At 45.5% G+C, this 22,154-nt stretch overlaps 1 protein-coding gene across 8 annotated transcripts in view; it reads left to right on the top strand.

Annotated features, from left to right (window-relative positions):
• The window catches only part of SMOX (spermine oxidase), a 58,903-nt gene extending 40,658 nt beyond the window's left edge, over window positions 1-18,245 (top strand). For 5 of the 8 annotated variants that reach the window (XM_038571697.1, XM_038571693.1, XM_038571694.1 and 2 more), the window contains exons 4-8: window positions 1,951-2,124; window positions 2,286-3,045; window positions 3,811-3,971; window positions 5,813-5,902; window positions 6,360-6,839. In XM_038571697.1, coding sequence (XP_038427625.1) covers window positions 1,951-2,124; window positions 2,286-3,045; window positions 3,811-3,971; window positions 5,813-5,902; window positions 6,360-6,497 — 1,323 coding nt within the window. In that variant the 3' untranslated portion in view covers window positions 6,498-6,839. Of the gene's footprint in view, window positions 1-1,928; window positions 2,125-2,285; window positions 3,046-3,810; window positions 3,972-5,812; window positions 5,903-6,359; window positions 6,840-17,580 lie in introns of those variants that run through there. The other 3 variants (XM_038571700.1, XM_038571699.1, XM_038571698.1) reach the window with 3 other exon arrangements.
• Window positions 18,246-22,154: the final 3,909 nt, after the last annotated feature.

Here is a 22,154-nt window from a genome sequence, read left to right as displayed (position 1 = left end):
GAGATCCTGATGAAAAGCGCTTAATGAAAATTGGGGTAAGTATTAGTTGTCACAGGCTTGTACCATTTCCTTTGGTCACATTGGGAAGATGTAATTTAATCCAGGACAGGAGACTAGTTATATGACAAAGCCATGTTCAGTTAAGGCTGACCCGGTTGGTTTTTGACACAAAGAATCATGTAGATAGACTAAATTTATCACTCCCAGCTGTACATTCCAGCCTTTAGTCAACATGAGCTGAAGACTGGCTACCATGTTGCTTATCACCAAAGGAAAAAACCCAGGGAGGAGGAGGCAAGCTGAAAGCCTGACTCCTTGGCAGTTAGTAGCCGGATGAGGAATTTGCTGAGGACTCCAGTTAAGGCCAAATGCCCAGCATCTTGTGACTGTAGGGAGGAAAAGCAAACAATTTAACTCCTTTTCTTCTTTATATTGTATACTCAGAGACATGTTTAATTCATATTTCTATCTCATGTAGAGGCTTTTCCCTTGAGTGGAATGGTGGGGGATGGGCAATGTCACCTTCCTTCCTCTACTGTGCAGCCCCAGGGCCTATACCAGGGCTGGGGTACAGGGCAGACATCATTGCCATGAACGTGGGCTGACCAAGTTCAAACTCACTTTAGGAGGAGGAGTCCCACAAATTGGCACCAGTCACAGAGTTTGGCCAAGGAGCCCACATCTGTCAGTGTACTGGGAGGGAGAGTGGGTGTGCGCTCATGCTCACAACCCTTCAGTGATACCAGGGTGCAGAGTTCTTGACATGACTCTTAATCTCTCCTACTCCACCCCCTGCCTGTCTTTTCAAAGTTATCTCTTGTAACTTTCTCCTCGCTGTCCACTTCTGCAAGACTGAGCCACTTGCATTCTCTCTCCTCTCCCTCATCTTTTCCTCTCTCTCTCACTGCCACCTGTCCAAGGTCATCTGGGCTGATCTCACAACCCTTGTGTTCTCCCCTGTCACAGAGCATCATGTAGAAACCATTTGAGTGAGGGCAGGGGAATGTCCGTCTTGCTCACCATTATAATCTGTGTTTGGCACAGCCTAGTACATGTTTGTTGAGTGAATGTTGGGGCTCAGACCTTGCCCTTTAGGGATGCCATGCCTGACCCAAGACTCACTTACACTTTCCTCAGGCAGACCAGCCCAATGTTTGGTGGGAGTTATGCGCCCCGCAGGCAGGAGAGGCAGCAGGACTGTGCTCCAAGGGCCTGTTTGTTGCTCTGTTGATAAGGTGTGGGTTGAAGTTCTTGCCAGAATATGCCTGTGAAATGTATTTTCATTCCTCGGCACACTGGGGCCTCCCTCCTGCCACACATCTTGCCCCAACATGGCCATCTTGCTTACATAAGTCTGGGTTCTGAAGTAAAAGGGGCACTTTGTGTGCACCCAAGCAGAGCCTGGGAGGATCTCCTGGGAGCTCAGATTTCGGGGCTCCTTCTGCTCCCTTTCCCCCCCAAACATTGGCCCCCTGGGAGAGGGTGAAGCAGAAAGGCTCGGGCAGGAGTGGCAGGGAAAGGATTTGGGTATGTGGTTCTGAGAAAAAGGAAATGCATGCAGACCTGGGTTCTCTAGTGGTTGGTCTGCGTGGCCACACGGTTCCTCTCCCACCAGGTACCAAATATTCCACTTTATTTTCAGCAAGGGCCCAGCAAGTGAGCCTCCAGGGCTCCCTCCCTCCCTCACAGACCCAGGAGGGTCCTAGAGGGCAGTCCTGGAAGCAAGGAGGCTGGCTACCCAGGGCAGCTTGCCAGCCTGAACGTTGGCCCTGTTGGTACAGCCAGAGTGCAGCACTAAGTGCCACACTGACTCACCAAGGAAGAGGAGCTGTGGGCTCAGCCTATCTGGGGACACCTGGAAGGTGGGGACTTTTGAGTTGGGGTTCTTTGGCCTGAGATGGAGGTGGGGCGAGGGAGTGTGTTTCCAGTCTCCTGGGGTCTCTCTGGCAGGTCTATAACTTGACCCAGGAGTTCTTCCGGCATGGTAAACCTGTCAATGCTGAGAGTCAGAACAGCGTGGGGGTGTTCACCCGGGAGGAGGTGCGCAACCGCATCAGGGATGACCCTGAGGACCCGGAGGCCACCAAGTGCTTGAAGCTCGCCATGATCCAGCAGTACCTCAAGGTATCCTTGTCTGCCCAGAGCTTTGTTGAATACGGGTGCCAGTGGGAGGAAGACGGATTCTGGGGAGTCTGGGTCCAAGGGGGGTGGTGCTGCTTTGAGGCCCTGTTTGACCCCGGCCAGGCCCTGGTGGTCACCCAGCTCCTCTCTGGCTCTTCCCACAGGTGGAGAGCTGTGAGAGTAGCTCACACAGCATGGACGAGGTGTCCCTGAGCGCCTTTGGGGAGTGGACCGAGATCCCCGGGGCCCACCATATCATCCCCTCCGGCTTCATGCGGGTTGTGGAGCTGCTGGCTGAGGGCATCCCCACCCACGTCATCCAGCTGGGGAAACCTGTCCGCTGTGTGCACTGGGACCAGGCCTCGGCCCGCCCCCGGGGCCCTGAGATTGAGCCCCGAGGCGAAGGTGACCACAATCATGACGCCGGGGAGGGCGACCAGGGGGGAGAGGAGCCCCGGGGGGATGGGCGGGATGAGGACAAGCAGTGGCCAGTGCTGGTGGAGTGTGAGGACTGTGAGGTGATCCCGGCGGACCATGTGATCGTGACCGTGTCGCTGGGTGTGCTCAAGAGGCAGTACACCAGCTTCTTCCGGCCAGGCCTGCCTGCTGAGAAGGTGGCTGCCATCCACCGCCTGGGCATCGGCACCACTGACAAGATCTTTCTGGAATTTGAGGAGCCCTTCTGGGGCCCCGAGTGCAACAGCCTACAGTTTGTGTGGGAGGACGAGGCGGAGAGCCGCACCCTCACCTACCCACCTGAGCTCTGGTACCGCAAGATCTGTGGCTTTGACGTGCTCTACCCACCTGAGCGCTATGGCCACGTGCTGAGCGGCTGGATCTGCGGGGAGGAGGCCCTTGTCATGGAGAAGTGCGATGATGAGGCGGTGGCTGAGATCTGCACAGAGATGCTGCGGCAGTTTACAGGTGTGTTCCCCGTGCCTTGGGCCTGCACTGGCCTCCCAGCCCTGGTCCACCCCCAGCCCCTGGTCCTGTCCCATCCTCTGCTCCGTTCCTCTGCATCTCCTGCACCTGCTGGATCTCTCCGCAGCCCCAGACTGTGCCACTGAGCTGAGGGGCATGCCTACTGGGAGAGCTGCCAAAGGGGGTGCAGGGCTGGGCTCACAGATGGCAGGCTCCTCCCCACTATCCGCCTTGGAACTTGAAACATGCAGAACCAAAAAAAAAAAAAAAAAAAAAAAAAAGAAACATGCAGAACCATGGGCACTGTGTTTCTTCTAAGGGGTGATGGTAAAAAAAAAAACTCAGGTATCACCCCCAAACCTCAGATTGCCCATTTCCTACTCATACTGTCCTGCTCTGAGATGGATTTGCATTTCACTGTCTGATTCTTTTAGTTGAACACTTTTCATCCATTGTCCCAGAAAAGCTTGATGAGAGCCCCTGAAATGGGAAGAGGAAACATGATGAGCTGGAATATTTTTTCCTATAGGAAAATTAGGGCCCCTAAGTGATGAGCTGTTTTGCCGGGATAGCAGGGTATCTGTTGGTTCCACAAGGAGGCACTTTGAGCTAAACAGCTGGAGCCCCAGCCTTGCTCCCTCCTCCTGCGTCTCCCCTGCCTCCCCGCAGGGGCCTGGCCTTGGTGGTGGACTGGTGGTTGCCTGCTCAGTGGTGTCTTCGGTGTGCAGCCATTTCTTATCCTCCTTCCTCTTGGCTCTTCCCCAACAGGGAACCCCAACATTCCCAAACCGCGGCGAATCCTGCGCTCAGCCTGGGGCAGCAACCCATACTTCCGAGGCTCCTATTCGTACACGCAGGTGGGCTCCAGTGGGGCAGACGTAGAGAAGCTGGCCAAGCCTCTGCCATACACTGAGAGCTCCAAGATGGCGGTGAGCATGGGTGCAGGGTGAGGAGGGCCTGTGGGGCTGGGGGCAGGGGTTTTGTATGTGGGTTTGGTTGGCCGGGGAGAGGGCGGGCGGTGCTCACTGAGGGGTGCCAAGCTGAGATGGATGGAGTAACTTCTGTGTTGAAAGAGAAAAGAAAGAAGTGCACTTAACATCTGGAAGAAAAAATGGGATCAAATTGAGATGTTAAACGCTTTATTGAGGTTGTAAGAGCCGAGCCATTTCATGCTCTGCTGTCCTATATGGTAGCCATTAACCACATTTAATTGAAATTAACTAATTAAAATTGAAATTAATATATTAAATATTTAGTTCCTTGGTTGCACTGGCCACATTTCAAATTTGATAGTCATATGTGCCTAGTGGCTGCGGTGTGAGAACATTTCTATCATCATGGAAAGTTCTGTTGGACAGCAGTGATTCAATAAGAAGTAAGTTTCCCCAATATGTTTTATTTACTTTTTCCCCCTAATATGTTTCAGAAAATAAAATAAAAAATACCCTCCCCCAAATTATATCAACTCTATAATAAATAATAGAGAAAAATAATAAATCTGAGAGAAACGTTGTATATATTTCTGTTCTTATAAAGTGGATTTTGAGTTTCCCCCACCAAGCCTACCCATACAATCAATGTTAGAACCCCAACAGAATTATATTTAAGACGATTCTTTGGTGTAATTGGTGAAGAAGATTTCCAGCATGTGTTGTGCATGCCCTGGTTGTGCTCAGCAGGAGAGAGGAAGAGGCCCTTCCTGCTGCTACAGCCACCTTCCTGAAAACCAAACCTTCACTTGTCACCTGCATCAGTTAGGACTGGTGCCTACAGCACAAAGCAACACAACAGGAAAGTAACTGGGGCTTAAACCAGACAGTTTCCTTCTTTCATACAAAGGGAAATCCAGAGGTAGATGTCAGGACCCTGTATCATGGGCACCCAGCTCCATCTTCAGGGCCACTCTGTGGTTCTAGAGGGCTGTAAGGTTGCCACTCTCAAGTCTGTGACAGGTAGAGGGACAGAAGAGGGGAACCCCTCGGGGCTGAGTCAGTGCCTCTAAACAACAGTGCACTTGAAGCTGATTGGCCAGAACTTAGTCACCTGCCTATAGCAGCTGCTAAAGGGTTTGGGAAGCATCATTTTTATTCTGGATGACAATGGACCCAGGTAAAAATCAGGGCTTTGTTACTAGGAGAAAGAGGAGAATGGATGTGGGAGTAGGCAGCTTGCCTTCTGCCACAATATGCACCCCACCCACCCCGCCCTCCTACAGCTTAACTGCCTCTGCCGCCTCCTTGTTGGTGGGTTAAAGCTTCCCTACTCAAAGTAAGTGGTCTGTGGACCAGCAGTACCAGCATCAAGTGAGAGTGCTTTCAAAATGCAGACTCACAGCACTCCCTAGACCTGCTGAATTAAAAACTACATTCTCCCAGGGTCCTCGGTTGGTGCCTTTGCACATTCAGTTTGAGATACAGTGAGATAAAAGCCTGAACTCAAGCTTGGGATGCAGGCACTCGTACTTCACCTGGATCCCACCTAGAGAGCTTGCTTTCTTAAGGTTGAGCCCTGGCTATACCAAAATTCTCACTGTCCCTTGCTCTGGTGCATTTTTGCCCCCGTTTTTCCTTCTTCCTGAAATGTCATTTGCTTGTTTGTTTACCGAGCATCTTCTGAGAAGCAGCCTGATGGTCTTGTCCTCTGGGAAACTTTGTGCAGTCCCCCTTACTGTGGGCCTCTTTTCTGGGCTCTCAGCACCTTGCCCAAACACCCGTCATGTCACACGTGGCACCTTTTAGTAATTGGGTTTCGTGTCTGGCTTCCCCACCAGCAAGGAAACTCCTCAAAGCAGCAGCCCGGTCACCTTTTATCTTCCAAGTGCCCAGAACAGTCCCTGGACTCTAATAGGGGCTCCATAAAGGTTTGTTAAATTACCGCCTAACTTTATTGAGTGCTTATGTTCTTCCAGGTTCTAAGTACTTTAGATACATTATTTCAATTAACCCTCTCAACCACCCTCAGAAGTAGGTGGTGTAAACCTGTTTTGCAGATGACAAAATCAAGGTCTAGGGAGGTTAAGCCACTTGCCCTGAGTTCACTAGTAAGAGGCACAGTGAGCCTCCAGGACTGCAGAACCAGGACTCCTGACAGCCTCGGAGCAGAAAGAACTGAGGCCTGGATGTCTGGGGAAGAAACAGGGGAAGGTGGCCAGGTGGGATGGGCAAGTCCTCATCCTGTGGAAGCAGCAATACCTGCATCTCAGATGCTTGCTCTCTGACTTGTAGTATGGATGTGGGGGGGGTGGTTCCTGGGGGCAGACAGGTAGCCTCCTAGCCTTTCTTGCTCCTCGACCCTCACTTCCCCGTCCCCTGGCCCAGCCCATGCAGGTGCTGTTCTCGGGTGAGGCCACTCACCGCAAGTACTACTCCACCACCCATGGTGCTCTGCTCTCTGGCCAGCGCGAGGCTGCCCGTCTCATCGAGATGTACCGGGACCTCTTCCAGCAGGGGACCTGAGGGCCCTCTTCACTGCCGAGTGTGTTCCTTACAGAGCCACTAACTTGTGACTGCCAGCCCTGCCCCTTGCTGCTGTGTGCTCCTCATTTTCTAATCTTCTGTAGAATGGATTTGTACCTTTTGTAGAGGTAGACACCCCGACTGGCTTCAGATCTGGTCCTGTAGCTTTTCCTCTTCTCCATGCCGGGTGGTGACCAGGGAGGGGACCCGATGATTTACCTCTGTGCTCTGACCCCCACCCCCCTCCTGCCTTGTTATTGTAAGTGCCTTCAATACTTTGCATTTTGGGATAATAAAAGAGGCTTGCCCTTCTCCTGCTCCTCAGCTTCTCTCTTCCATTTACCTCAGCCTCTTTGTGTGTATGTGTGTCTCTAGTATTTTTTAGCACATCCTTTTTGAATGAGGGGATGATGGGAGGGCTGTGACCTGGCTGTGCCCCCAGAAGGTAAGGTATCTGCCTTTACTGGAAGGAGTACCTCCTCACCTCAATCTGCTTGTGGTTGTTTGCCTTCCTGCTGGCGAGACCCCTCAGGGATCAGGGCGCCTCACTGCTCAGCTCAGCTCCTTCAGGATGGGCCTGTTGTTTGCCCACTGGCCAACTTTGCTGGACTTCTCAGAGCCCTACTGGGTGGCATGGCCACATGGAGTGAAGGTGAGTTCTAGGGGAGGGGGCATCTGTTGTGGCTCTATGCTAAATTCAGATGTATTAATAGTGAGTATCACCTGGCCATGGGGCCCTAGGTCTGGCCTTCGGGGTGGCTACTGTTGACTTCTGGGAAGGTGGATAGTCTGGCCATTTGGGAGGATGTCCTTAAGTGTTACCCACCTGCTGTATTCCAAGGGCCTATCACTTACTGGGGAGAAGATACTCTTCTCTGCTTTTTTTTTTGCTGCGTGAAAGCACACATACACACACTCACCTCCCACACACACTTCCACGTGCACACATACATACACTCACCTGCATATGCACACACACATACTTGCATGCACCCACAAACACACACCCCTCCATACACTCACTCTTACATGATACACCACCCCGCACCCTTATACCTACACACAGCTACATCTTGTACACAGGCGTAGAACCTTAAAGAACATTTAGCCATTTCCTGGCTCCAGGTTGCTAATGATAGAATTTGAATTATATAAAATTAAGGGATTTGGTGGTGGAGGAAGTCATGAAAATCCAGGTGCCTCCCTGCCCCCAGTCTAACTGTGTGAACTTAGGTGGGGCTCCCTTCTCAGACGTGTGGGACACTGCTCCTGATAGGACGTTACATCCTCTTCCGTGTTACCTCTGGTCATGCTGGAGCTGTCCAACACGTAGACACGCCTACACACAGGCCTACCTGCATCCACTTCCACACACACCCCTGCTCGCACAACTACTACGTGCACATAGCTCATAGGCATCCTTGCTTTGCCAAGGTCAATCCACCTGGACTTTCTGTCAGGGATTCATAATCACCTGACACATAACAAAAAATTGTAAGTATATAAACATTTTTTGAGAAGAGGTTCTATGGATGTGGTGCAAGCTCAAAAGTCATGAAAGGGGTTGTGGGAACCTCTCCTCCCCCAGCTGTCCCCAGTAGCTGTGCTGCTCCCCACAACTCATGCGATTAATGCCTTGTGTATCTATTTCTAGTATGTCAAGATAAATGTGGGGCCTTCTCCTTTTTATGCAAAGGTGACAGAGTATTCATCTCGTTCTGCATTTTGCTTGTTTTACTTAATGAATTTTTTAAATTAAAGATTGTATTTATTCATTCATGAGAGACACAGAGTGAGAGGCAGAGATGCAGGCAGAAGGAGAAGCAGGTTCCCTCCAGGGATCCTGATGTGGGATTCGATCCCAGGACCCTGGGATCATGACCCAAGCCAAAGGCAGACACTCAGCCACTGAGCCACCCAGGTGCCCTAACATAATGAATCTTGTAGGTCTTTCATAATGGTGCTTAAAGAGACACTGTAAGTTTGGACTTTCTTTGGCCAAGGGGTGTGTCTCCTTCCTGGCCCACAGTTACTTTGCAAAGGAAGCTCTCTGTCCTGGGTTTTCCCCACTAAAGGGGTAGGGGTGGGTAGAAGTGGCCTGTCACATAAGTATGGGGGAAGAAAATAGTAAGTAGATTCTCAGGATCACTGGCAGAGGAATTCTAAAGAAGTTCATGAGGGTGAAAGGGCTATAAATGTCTATTCTGTGATTGCATGTTGAAGGAGCTTCAGGTGTGGGGAAAAAGGGAGGGAGGGAATATTCACTTAGAGCCAGCCACCTACCAGGCAGGGTGTCAGTCATTAATACAGGGTGCATGGGTCTCTTAATTTGATATGGATGCCAACTCAGGCTGGGGAAGGCAATTTATTCCCACCGGGAGACAAATCCTGTAAGAGTCAAGTAATGGCACCTAAGGTCACTGAGATCTGAGTCCACGTTGCAGGCTCTTTCTATTTATTGCACTGAAAACAAGAGGCTGGTGCCGAAAAAAATAATTAGAGGCCATTGCTGGAGAGAGTGGAAATGCATATGCCACACTGGGGAACCGTGTGGCAGATTCTACTATATAGCTGGCATGCATCCGCCAGCATTTCATTTCCACTCCTGGCTATACACCCAAGGGAAATGAATGCATATGCCCACCAAACATATGTACCAGAATGTACATAGCAACATAGTCCATAATAGCCAAAAACTGGAAACAGCTCAGATGTCCATCAATAGTAGAGCAAAGTGTAGTACATCCATACAATGGAATACTCTGTACCAATAGAAAAGAACAAGTTGGTATTTGCAATGTCAATTAATCTCAAAAGCATTAGGTTGCATGAAAGAAGCCAGACCAAGGCTACATACAGTATGATTTCTTAATATGAGATTCAAGAACCTACAAACCCAAGCATAGTATTAGATATGGGGGGATGGGTAGTGCCTGGGAGGAAGTATGGGGGTGCTTCCTGGGTTACAGAAATGTTCTGTATCTTGACCTGGATGGTGGTTGAATGGATGTATACATTCTTTTTTTTAAAAAAAATATCGTATTTTTTTATTCATGAGAGACACACACAGAGAAGCAGAGACAGGCGGAAGGAGAAGCAGGCTCCCTGAAGGGAGCGCAGTGCAGGGACTCCATCCCAGGACCCCAGGATCACGATCTGAGCAAAGGCAGATGCTCAACCACTGAGCCACCCAGGTGTCCTGGGTATATACATTCTTAAAAATGCATTGGGTTATACACTGAAGATTTATGCACTTTTCTGTGTGTATGATATAACTCAATTTAAGAAGTTTAAAAAGAGTCTGAAGACACCCTTCCCCCCACTCTCCCATCCCAAAATACACAGTTGTGTTGACCCAGTGAATTTCCTCCTTGCAGCAGAGATGACACATCCTGAGACAGATAAAGGGAGGAAGGACCTACTTCTGTCCCTCTGGCTGCCTGGTGATAAGCACTGGCCTTACATTTACTGTTTACTAGCATGTCACCATTTATCAGACCCCTTGCCTGCGTCCCCTCATCTGGGCATCTGCAGCCATGTGAGGGAGGTGGGGATTATTTCACTGCAGAGGAGATGGAGGTTCCTAGAACTGTGTGGGACTGTTCAAAGCTACGCAGCTTGGAGAGGATGCCATCCGAGGGGGAGGGAGCTACCCTGGGAGGAAGGTGGGGACAGGTGCGGGAAGCATGGCCATGGAGTTTGCCACAGCCTTCCAGTTGCTGCCTCCACAACAATCACATAATGTGGGGAGCATTTATGTTTGCACCTCTGAAACCAGATTTGAAGCAGATAAAAGCAAGGGCCATTCTGAAGCGAGACAGACTAGATGTACTGGGAACATAGGATGAGTTCCTTGCTGTGACTAAGTCTCTGAAGCAGCCTTGGCATTGGTGGACACTCATAGGACTCTATCATGGATGGCAAATGTGGCATGTGCAGGCCAACACCCACATCAACACCTGTTATACAATTCCCTGCAGGGAGCCCAGTGCAGGGACTCCATCCCAGGACTCCAGGATCACGATCTGAGCAAAGGCAGATGCTCAACCACTGAGCCTATAGAAAAAGTCACCTATAGAAAGTCACTTGAAAAAAAAAAAAAAAGAAAGAAAGAAAGTCACTTGAAAGGAAATATCTTTTCTGGCACAAGATTCTAGTAGGATGGTTACATGATGTCTTGTGCTATGGGCATCAGTGAAACCATGAGGAAGGAATTCAGTTGTGGTCTTGTGGAAGCCTCAGAAATGTTCTTCAAAGGGCCTGGGGTACTTGGCAGGTACTATGTCTTCCCACCTTTGCTGCTATGGGACAGGTTAACAGTTAGCTCCTATTTCGTGGGAGCTGCTTGGAATGTCTGTGCTGCCCACAGGCAAATGTAGGAGAGAAGCATTTCTGCTTTGAGTCACCCTGCATTTACTTGGGCCTGTTGAGATGAGCCCAAGAGTAACCTCAAGGTGCAGAGCGAGGTGGGTTGCTGGTTCAGGTCTAGAGAACTGCCTGCTTAAGTAATGGTCTGCCAAACATAATGGTAGAGTTACAAGAGGCTGTGTTTTCTCGTAATGACTGGCTGTGCTGTTTGTTGAGGCTACTCCTGATTTGTGTAGGGTAATCAAATCTCAACAGATGGGAGGGGTTGTGGTCCTAATAAGGTGGCATCCAGGGCATCTAAGCTCATGGTGGGCATCTAACGTAAGAAGCTAAGGGTTGATCACAGCCCTGCTTCATACTATTTAATTGGAGTTGTAGATACAAAAGCTGGTCTCGCCTCTCATGGTTCTGGTAGTGGTTGCTGAACACTGATTTTACCGGCACTGATTTTCAAAACCTGGCTCTCTATTAGGGGATGCAAAATGTCAGGCATATTTTGTTTCAGCAAGCTCGGTATTTGAGCAATTTTGAGACAACTGCCCCCTGCCCCCGCCCAGGTTTCCCCTGTCAGCTCTCTCCCTTCATACTACTATGGACCCCCTGTGTCCTCGCTGTCAACAGACAACAATGTCTCCTGCTTCATAGTCTCAACATAAGCCACTGGAGGCAACTTCCTTGCCAAATCTACAAAGAGTTAGTCTTCACACCCATCCTGATAGTGACCGCCCCCAATCCCCCTGACACAGAGGAAGTATGTGACTCTCCCTTGTGCCTCCCATGTCCCAAAGTCAGGGGCCTTGCCTCATTCTTTCCTCTCCCTCTTCTCTCTACTCCATCCTTCCCATCCACATTTCAAGATGCCCTTGTCTTTCCTGTCACCCCCCTCCTCTTTCTGCCACCGTCTCTTGCCTTCCTTTCAGCCAAGCTTCTCGCTGGCATTTTCTACACTTGCTCTCTCTGCATTCTCACTATCCTTACCCTAGTGGTTATTGTTGAGGATCCTTAGGTTGCAGAGAGAGACACAGGCTCCGCGCTCACCAAGGTTAGGGGAGGTGGGGAGGATGGGCTTTGGACTCCGGGCTGTCCGGAAGCAACCAACTCGTGGTCCAAAACAATCCTCGGGCGCCATCTGCTGGCCATATGGGACTACAGCCCTCTTGCTGCAGGGAGAACGTGTGTGTACTGGTTTCTCTCCGGGGTTTTTTCTGAATTCAACAACAACAACACCCCCAACAAATCATAGAAAGTATCTTTAATTTACTTGAATAAGTGAATAAAATAAGATTGTAACTTATTCTAGAGTATCACTGATTTTTGATTCTTAACAGTAAAAAGAAACCTTGTTAGGTCCAAGATAAGATTTTCTCTTTCTTTCCTCCCTCCCTTTCTCTATCAGGCTTTCAGTGTCTTCCTTTTGTATGCCAGCCTCAAAAAAAGATTTAATTGTACTTTAATAAATACATTCACTAAGTAAATAAATAGATAAGAAGTTTGAACTCTTTTGTTTCTCAAGCAAAAGTTGGATTTAGGATTTAAATTCTTTTAAATTTGTTGAGTTTGTTTTATGGTCTGGGATATGGTCTATCCTGGCACATAATCTATGGGGATTTGCAAATGATATGTATTCTGCTATTGTTGGGTGGAGTGTTCTATAGATGTTGATTAGATTATGTTGGTTGGTGGTGATATTGGTTTCTTCTATATCTTTGCTAGTTCTAGACGTTGGTTTCTTCTTTATCTTTGCTAGTTCTAGCCGTTGAGAGAATAGTGTTGAAGTATCTAACTATAATTATGTATTTATTTATCCTTTCAGTTCTATCAGGTTTTTATGGTGACATCAATAGACTGTTTTAGACTTTTTTTTTTGTTTGTTTGTTTTAGACTTTTTAAAAAAAGATTTTATTTATTTGTTTATGATAGACACAGAGAAAGAGAGAGAGAGAGAGAGAGAGAGAGAGAGAGGCAGAGACACAGGCAGAGGGGGAAGCAGGCTCCATGCGGGAGCCCGATGTGGGACTAGATCCCGGGTCTCCAGGATCATGCCCTGAGCTGAAGGCGGCGCTAAACCGCTGAGCCACCCAGGGATCCCGAACAGTTTTAGACTTAAGAAAAAATAAATATATAGAGTCCCCTGCCTCCAACTATTTTCCCTGTTATAAGCATCTTACATTAATATCATGTTTGTTATGAACAACAATGAACCAATGATGGTGCGTTATTATTAACAAGAGTAATAAACTATAGTTTATTCAAATTTCTTTAGTTTTTACCTAATGTCCTTTTTCTGTTCCAGAATTCCACCCAGGATGTGACATTACATTTAGTTGTCATATTTCCCTAGGCTCCTCTCGGTTGTGATATTTTCGCAGACTCATTTTTGACGATCTTATCAGTATTGAGGAGTGCAGTCAGGTATATTTTAGGATGCTCCTCTACTAGAATTTGTGTGATGTTTTTCTACATCACTAGACTGAGGTCATAGGTTTCAGGGAGGAAAACCACAGGAATCATGTACCATTCCATCTCATTGTATCAGTGGTATACATTATCAATATGACTTATAACTGTTGGTGTTGACCTTGCTCCCTTGACAGAGGTTGTGTTTGTCAGGTTTCTGCACTGTAAAGTGATTCTTTCCCCCCCTTCCATGCTCTCCTCTTTGGAAGGAAGTCCTTATGGGCAGCTACAAGTAAGGAGTTGTACTCCTTTTCTTTAGAGTATCATCCTTAATCTATTTGGAATTCTTCTGCACAGGAGAATTCTTTCCTCTCTCCCTTAGCCCTTTATTAATTTATTCAATTATTTATATGTATCAAAACGGACTCATGGGTATTGATTTTACACTTTTGATTATCCGATACTACTTAATTTTGTTATTAAATTGTCCCAGCTTTGACCATTGGCTCTTTTAGTTGGCTCCTATGTCCCTTTGACATACCCTCATCAATGTTTGTGTGTGTGTGTGTGCGTGTGCATGCGCGCATGTGTATGTTTCTTTTTTTTAACTCAAGATTTAAAAAAAAATTAATTTATTCATGAGAGACAGAGAGAGAGTCAGAGATATAGGCTCAGGGAGAACCAGGCTCCCTGAAGGGAGCCTGATGTGGGTCTCGATCCCAGGACCCTGAGATCACAGCCTGAGCCAAAGGCAGATGCTCAACCACTGAGCCACCCAGGTGTCCCAGTGTGTTTCTTTTTTGAACACTTTTTTACTTTCTGGCACTACAAGATATTGCAGGCTCATCTCATATGTATCCTGCTCCAGTCATAGAAACAGCCACTTCTTTATGGAACCCTAGCTCTTTGGTGTTAGAAACCAAGATTTGGGCATTAGGTGTGCTTGTTGCTGTGGAGATGTCCCTTCTAGGCTCTCTCAGCAGACAGAGCTATGTGTCTACTAATCGTGTGTATGTAAATATCTATGAATATTTTTATATGTAACTATCTGTATCTATATTAAGTGTGTATTCTTACTGATATCTTTATCACCACATGGATCATTTTAGGCTTCTCTCATCCCCTTCACTCCTGAAGGGTATTTTTATTAGATGTAAAATTCTTTTTTTTTTTTTTTTTAAAGATTTTATTTATTCTTTCATGAGAGAGACACAGAGTCAGACACATAGGCAGAGGGAGAAGCAGACTCTCTGCAGGGAGCCTGATGTGGTACCAGATCCCCGGACCTGGGATCACGCTCTGAGCCGAAGACAGATGCTCAACCACGGAGCCACTCAGGCATCCCTGGATGTTGAATTCTGATTGGCAGCTCTTTTATTTCAGCATTTAAATGCTGTGCTTTTCTTCTGGCCTCTGTGCAATCTGCTGTCTTCAGAATTGTGTTTCTCTCTTGTTCCTCTCAAGTTTGTCTCTCAAGTTGTCAAAGCTTTCAGACCCAGCGTCTGGGTAATTCCCTTTAATGAAGCTTTCTGGTGATTTTACTGTCTTATCTATGACTCCCTGCCCTTTCTAGTAAATTTCTGTCTTCTGAATTCCCAAAGCACTTTGGTTTGCTTCTTTACTGCCATCATTACACTTGTCTTGTTTGCTAATAATGTGACCATGTGTCTTCACAGAGATTGCATCTTTGTATCCCCATAGCATCCAAGTATTTAATAAGGATGCAAAAAAAGTTTATTAAGTGGATGAAAGTAACAATATAATTGGTGTAAGATCCTCAGGTTTTAAAAAATTAATTTAAAAATATTCTCCTAAAAGTAAAGGAACTTTACAGATAAAACTAGAGTTTCCTGTGATTGTTTTCTTAATTCTGACCACCCCTTAAGAATTTGGTGTTTGTAAAAAAAAAAAAAAAAAAAGAAGAAGAAGAAGAAGAAGAAGAAGAAGAAGAAGAAGAAGAAGAAGAAGAAGAAGAAGAAGAAGAATTTGGTGTTTGTCCTATCAAAATATATTCCTACAGGGGCTCCCTGGGTGGCTCAGTGGTTTAGCGCCTGCCTTTGGCCCAGGACGCGATCCTGGAGTCCTGGGATCGGGTCCCGCGTCGGGCTCCCGGCATGGAGCCTGCTTCTCCCTCTGCCTGTGTCTCTGCCTCTCTCTCTCTCTCTCTATGTCTATCATGAATAAATAAATAAAAATCTTAAAAAAAAACAAAATATATTTCTATATCCACAATATGTGAATGTAAATTATATAGTATTTTGTATGTATATATATTTTTAAATAAATGGAATTGCAATTGCCCTATACACATTCTCTTTTAATTTGCTTTTTGTTCATACAACAAAAGAACTCTCTGTGTAAATTATATGTCTCGTGTATTCCTTTTAACTGATAGATAGCAGTTCATTGTATGACCACACTTCATTTAAGTATCTACTTTGCCAAGGATGGACATTTTGTTGATTCTAATTGTTCATTATTTTTTTAAAAGATTTTATTTATTTATTCATAGAGACACACACACAGAAAGAGGCAGAGACACCGGCAGAGGGAGAAGCAGGCTCCATGCAGGGAGCCCGGCGTGGAACTCGATCCCACGTCTCCAGGATCACGCCCTGGGCTGCAGGCGGCGCTAAACCGCGGTGCCACCGGGGCTGCCCCCTAATTGTTCATTATTATAAACAATGCTATGATGAACATAGACAATGCCTCTGTGTGCACATGTGTAAAGGTCCCTGGATCATGGGGCATAGTATTTTCAGTTTTGGAAGATACTGCCAAATTATCCTGAAAGGAGATCTACCAAATTTACACTCCCACAAATAGGATATGAGAATACTTGTATCTATGCAATTTTGCCATCGTTCTGTGTAGTGAAAAAAAATTTTTTGTCACCAGGTATGTAAAACCAGGTGTCCCATTTTTGTTTTAATTGCATTTCCCAACTAGTGATATTTTTTCCTATGATTATTAGACATTTCAGGTCTTTTTTCCCCTGTGGGTTGTCTGTCCTAAACCTTAGCCCACATTTGTGGTATTGTTTTTTCTTAGTGATTTGTATGAGTTTAAAAAATTATATTAAGGATAATAGTCTTTTTGTCCATGATATGAATTGCAAATATTTCCTTCAGACAGCTGCATTGTTTATGAGGTCTTTTCACATGTAGAAGCTTTATGTTAAAAAATGAACAAATATTGATACTCTGTTTTGTCTTGTTTTTAGAGAGACAGAGTACAAGTGGGGAGGCAGTAGGGCAGAGGAACAGGCTTCATGCTCAGCACAGAACCTTATGCAGGGCTCGATCCCATGACCATGAGCTGAAACCAAGAGTTAGATGCTTAACCAACTGAGCCACCCAGATGCCCCATCAATTTTGTGCTTTTTATAACCTATTTAAGAATATCTATTTCTACCCCAACCCATAAAGCTAATATTCTATGTTTTTTTAAAATAATCCTTAAACTTTTATATATTTAGATCTTCAGTGGACTTGTGGTATGAGGTAGGGATCTGTATTTATGCTTATTTCTCATTGTCGGCAGGGATCTGGATTTATGCTTATTTCTCATTGTCGGCTGGTTATCCCAATATTACCTGTTGTGTGATCCACCCTTTCCCCACTCATTTGAAATGTTATCAAATAATTATTGCTGGGGAATAGAAGAGCTATTTGTTTTTGAATATTGGTTAATCCTTGACTAAATTATAAACTCTTTTATTAGTTTTAATTATTTATCAGTTACTTTTCTTGGGTTTTCTGGCTAGAAGATCATTTTATTTGCAAAGGTTGATAGTCCTGTTTCTTTACTGTCAACAATGTACCTGTTGTGTCTTTTTCTCTTTTCTTATTGCATTAGTATAGCTACTGGTACAGTGTTGAGTAAAGGAGTGATAGGAGGATCATAGCCTTGTTTCTGACTTTCATGGATGGGAATGCTTCTGAAGTTCCTAATAAGTATGCTGTTTGCTTTTGGTTTCTGGTGGGTACCGTTTATCAGGTTAAAGAAATTCCCTTATACATTAAGTTCATAACTGTTTTATTATGAATGAATATTGAATTTTATCAAATGCCTTTTCTGTATCTATTGAGATTATCATAGGGCTTTTCTCCTTTTATCTGTTAATGTGTTAATTACATTAATATTTCTAATATTTTCTTTGTGTTTTGGGGACAGTCTTTGTTGTATTCGTCAGCTTAAGCTAAATTCTGCTCTGGTAACAAACAATCCCTAAATTTTAGGGAATTACAATAGAAATTTATTTACTGCTCATGCCATATGAGCACAAAGGATTAATTTCATGTCTTCTTAATTCTAGGACCCACGTTGATGGAGCATCTCATGGTAGATGGAAAAGAGAGATACTGGAACATCTTAACATTTCTACTCAGGAGTGGCATATGTTACTTCTATTCACATTTCATTGGTCAAAGCCAGTCAGTGGCTGAGCTTGATGTCAGTGAATAGATGTATAATCCTCCTGCAGAAAAGTACCCAGCGAGTTGGGGCAACAAATGTTTTCATAATTATAATACAATCTATCATACAAGTCATGGCATATTATTATTTTAATATGTTGCTGGATTTAATGTGCAAATATTTATTTAGGCTTTTGTATCTATGTTCATGAGTGACCTAAGATTTTTTGTCTTGGGCTTTCCAGGGCTTTTTTTCTTCCCCTCTTAGGCTTTTAAGATAATTTGGGTGGATTTACATCTTTTTACTGTGTATATTGGGAAAGTATGTATAGAATGTTAATTATCTGTTTCCTGGAGACTTAAAGAACTTGCTTACAAAACTGGTTGGACTTGGTTATTTTGGAAGTAGAACTTTGATGTTTTAATTTCTTTTATGGTTAACTTTGTTAACATTTCCTACTTCTGGGGGGGAGATGCAATTTTGGCAATTTATATTTTCTTAGGAAATTGGCATTTCCGTGATGGTTTAAACATTTACTGCTTCAAAATGGTCCACAGTATTCTGTGTGAAATTAGTCATACCCTCCTTTTGTTTCAGGTATATTCTTTTTCATTGTGTTTATGGTGACTGGGCTTTTTCAAAGCATACTGTTTTATTTTTTTATTTTTTTCAAAGGGTACTGTTTTAAAAGAAGAGTTCGTTCATGCTTGGAAATATCTGCCTCTTGCCTTGATGCCTGAATGATACCCTACTTAGCTTAGAAAACCAGTTTCTCTTTATAACTCTCTCTGCTCTTCAAAGCACATGTGCAATAGGGTATCATTTGCTTCTCACAGAAAAATGTGAGCTGTCTTTTCCTTGACAGACAAGGAAACCTAGAGCTTGGGATGATGGGGTCCTTGTTCAAGGCCGGAGGAGTGGGTGTTCCAGTCTGGACCAGTGTTTGTTCTAGCTTAAGGTAAGGACTAGATTGGTGCTGCCACTTGTAAATGATGACAAAAGTGACCTTGGTTCTTCGCTTCTCCCTATGACCCCTTGCTTTGCCACATGACCTTGTATCTCCTCCCACTAAAGAGATTGAATTGTGTTTCTCTCAGATTCACATATTGATGTCTTAACCCAGCTACTTGTGATACATTGGAAGATTATTCAGCAAATATTCAATCACTTTCCTTTCCCTCTGGGAGCAGTTTATTTTCTTGCCCCAGTCACTTTAGGCTGACTTGTTTTGCTCAATGGAATGTGAACAGACATGATGTGATATGAGCAGATGTTTTAAATATGCTCACACAGTTGGGTTTCACTTCTCATGTACTTGCCATTTGTCATGAGAAGAACATGCCCCCAATAGCTGATGTTTTCAGGAGAATGTGGAGGAAAGGGGAATAGTTCCAAACCTGTAACCAAATCTAGGACCTACAGACAGGCACATAAGCAAAGAGAACAAATGCTTGCTCCTGTAACCTGTGAATTTAGGGGTGGCTGGTTTTGCAACATTATGGCAATAGCTGACTGATACACCTCTCTTTGGGGAAGTCGCTCAGCCCAAGAGGGATATTTCTAGGCACTGGTGTTAGAACGAGCAATAGGCCCATAGATGGGGAAGCCACCCAGGGTCCAAGGTGGCTCATTCTCACAAAGGGGCCTGGTAGGAATGGACCAAGGGGATTCAGTTCCCTTGGAGGATGCATTATATGGCTTGACTCTGGCTAAAATTGCTGGAGGAGACAGAAGCCAGTGGACATTCTTTTAGTTCTATTCTAACAGACTGAGGAAAGCTCTTCTACCCCCAACTGCCCTCAACTAGTTCTCAGCTAATGAGGAAGAACTGTGTTCTAAAAATTTCAGAGTTGCTGGCTACTCTTCTTCCATCAAATGGAACATCTGAGAAACTATCCCGTCCTATTCTGCTCTCAGGTCTCTTCTGATCCCAGATCCATAAGCCTGAACAATCCATTGAGCAGGAAATCTGTGCTGAAGGCAGAAAGTTCCTGCAGGGAGTCAGGAGGATGGGGCATCATTACTATGTCCTCAGCTGCTCCCAAAGCAGTCCTTGGACAGTGGAGCAGTGACTGGAGGTTAGACAGTTGGGCAGACCCTTCTTCGGGTTACAGGTGGGAAGCTGGGAGGTATGCAGTGAAGAGGGTAGAGCCTTTTCTTACCAATTCCTGGTCAGTGGTGCCTCAGTTGCAGAGGACAAAGCTATGGCAAGGACCTCTGAGCCTCTTTCTGAGCTGAACTTCCTCAGCTCTGGAGTCCCCACTGTTTCCAAATGGTTGGCTGATATCCTTACTTTTCAGACCTGTTTTGAATTTCTATCCGCTTTTTAGGTCTTTCTTGTTTTTTTTTTTTTTTTTTTTTTTTTTTTTTAGATCTTTCTTGGTTTTAAGGGGAGAGGCCTTATAGAGAGTTTGATAGGATGTCATTTTAAGTCAGGAGTGTCTGTCCCTGATTAAAAAGATCTTTCCCCCACCACTGGTGTGTATGAGTTTCAGTAGTAAAGCTAGGAGAAAATTTGTATATGGACAACTACAGATTTTGTGTATGGAGATAGTGCTGGGGTTGGAAATGTGGATTTGAGATGTGGACATTCCTATGGATGGCAACACAGAAAGAGAGAGAACCTGAGAATAGAACTTTAGGAAATGCTTAAATATGGGGGGAGACAGAAGAAGAGCAGGAAAAAGAAAACCTTTCCTGAGTTGTTAGGGGCTTCTAACAAGGCAGGCAGGTCTAGCTGGAACTCTGGGAATGCTGAGTGTGGGGCTGGCATGTGGAAATGCCATCTGCAAAATCTCTAGGCTCTACCTCTTCTTATCACTCATCTCCATCCCTGTGGCCAGTGGCCCAAATACCACCATCTCTTGCCAGGACTGTTGCAGTTATCTCTCTCTAACTGGCCTCCTGCTTCTGCTCTAGTCCCTCTTTCTCTGTATCAGTCCAACACAACAGCCAGAGTGACCCTGTTCACCTCAAGACCAATCCTATCTCTACTTTTGTCAAGCCTGCCTAAGCAACCCCCCACCCCCACCCAACCCGGCTCACCTTGACCCACCTGGAAAGCCAGAGTCCTACTGTGATTTACAGTGCCCTGTATGCTTGGGCCCTTGTCACCTACTGCTTCTGGCACCTTGAGTGCCTACTCCCCTCCTCTGCTAATCCTTGAACATACCAAGTCTCCTCCTAAATTGAGACTTTTGCACCTGCTGCTTCCTCTGCCTGGAATGCTCTTTCCCAGGATCTGCATAGCTCACTCCTTTACTATCTCAGGCCTTTCTCATACATCACCTTCTACCTGAGGACCTTCCTGGGTACTTGATCTAAAAGTGCAATCTGCCCCATCCCCAACACTTCTGTTCCCTTTCCCTGTTATATTTCTTTGCTTGTCACCATCTACTGTATATTTTGTTTATTGTTGTTTGTTACCCATCCTTCCTTTCTGAAATGAGGATGCTGTGGATGCAGAGATTTTTTTCTTTTGTACACTGATGCCTTTTCATTTACCGGGTACATAACTAGATACTCAGTAACTATTATCAAATACATGCAGTGACCATTGTCTGGCCATTTGTTATTGGCTGGTAAGTGCTAGCTGGTGGAAAGGCATCAGAAGTCCTCACCTGTGCAGTTCACACCTGGGGTTGGGGGAACACCAGCTGCCTAATTAAGAGGTCCAGTCATTTGATGCTTGTAGGTTTGCCCTAGGATGACCATAAGATGTTCCCCAAGAGGTGAGACATAAAAGCTCTCAAGAATGGTTTCTGAAGGTTCCAGTCTGAAATGGGTCCATGATGGATGAGACTGGAGACAGGTAAAGGGAACTTACAGGCACAGAGAAAGACTGAAGGCTGGGATTGAAGCATGAGTCATTTGTATGGGCAGATGTACCATGGAAACAGAGGCAGGATGTACAAGGAGGTGAATATGTGAACTGGGGATGGAGCCCTATGGCTGATGCACTAAATCAACAACTCTTCCTATCAACTTCCCTGCTCAGCCTCTGAACTTACTAAGGGACTTTCAGACCACAGTTTGGATTTCCATCAAGTTTGTTTGTCACCATGAGAACATTGGTATGTATATATATAGTTAGGCTGTACTTCCCATGAAAAATTAGCACATTGGTGTTGGGCTTATGAACTTCACATCCTAGTGACTTAGACTGTCAGTTTTTATGTGACTGGTAACTCTGGAATCCTGATCAGATCCATTTTCTAGACCTATAATATCAAGGACCAACACCTTGGCTGGGGGTGAGTTCACTGAGCAAATAATAGCCCCTTGAGCCTCTCGAGACACAGCCAGTGCTGATATTTCCTGGTATCCCCCTTTCCTTTTCACAGGTCTCTTTCAAAATCTTATACATTTGGTCAGTCTGGGAAGATGTCCTCAGGGCTGAGGGCTTCCAGAAAAACCCCTTTGTGTCAGGTTCCTAGCTAGAATGGGGACTCTTCGTTCTGCTGTTGCAGATTA

Source organism: Canis lupus, chromosome 24, assembly GCF_011100685.1.
Source record: "Canis lupus familiaris isolate Mischka breed German Shepherd chromosome 24, alternate assembly UU_Cfam_GSD_1.0, whole genome shotgun sequence".
NCBI classification, from domain to species: Eukaryota; Metazoa; Chordata; class Mammalia; order Carnivora; family Canidae; genus Canis; species Canis lupus.
Note: the sequence above shows the minus strand (reverse complement) of the source record. Positions and strands in the feature narration are given on the sequence as shown.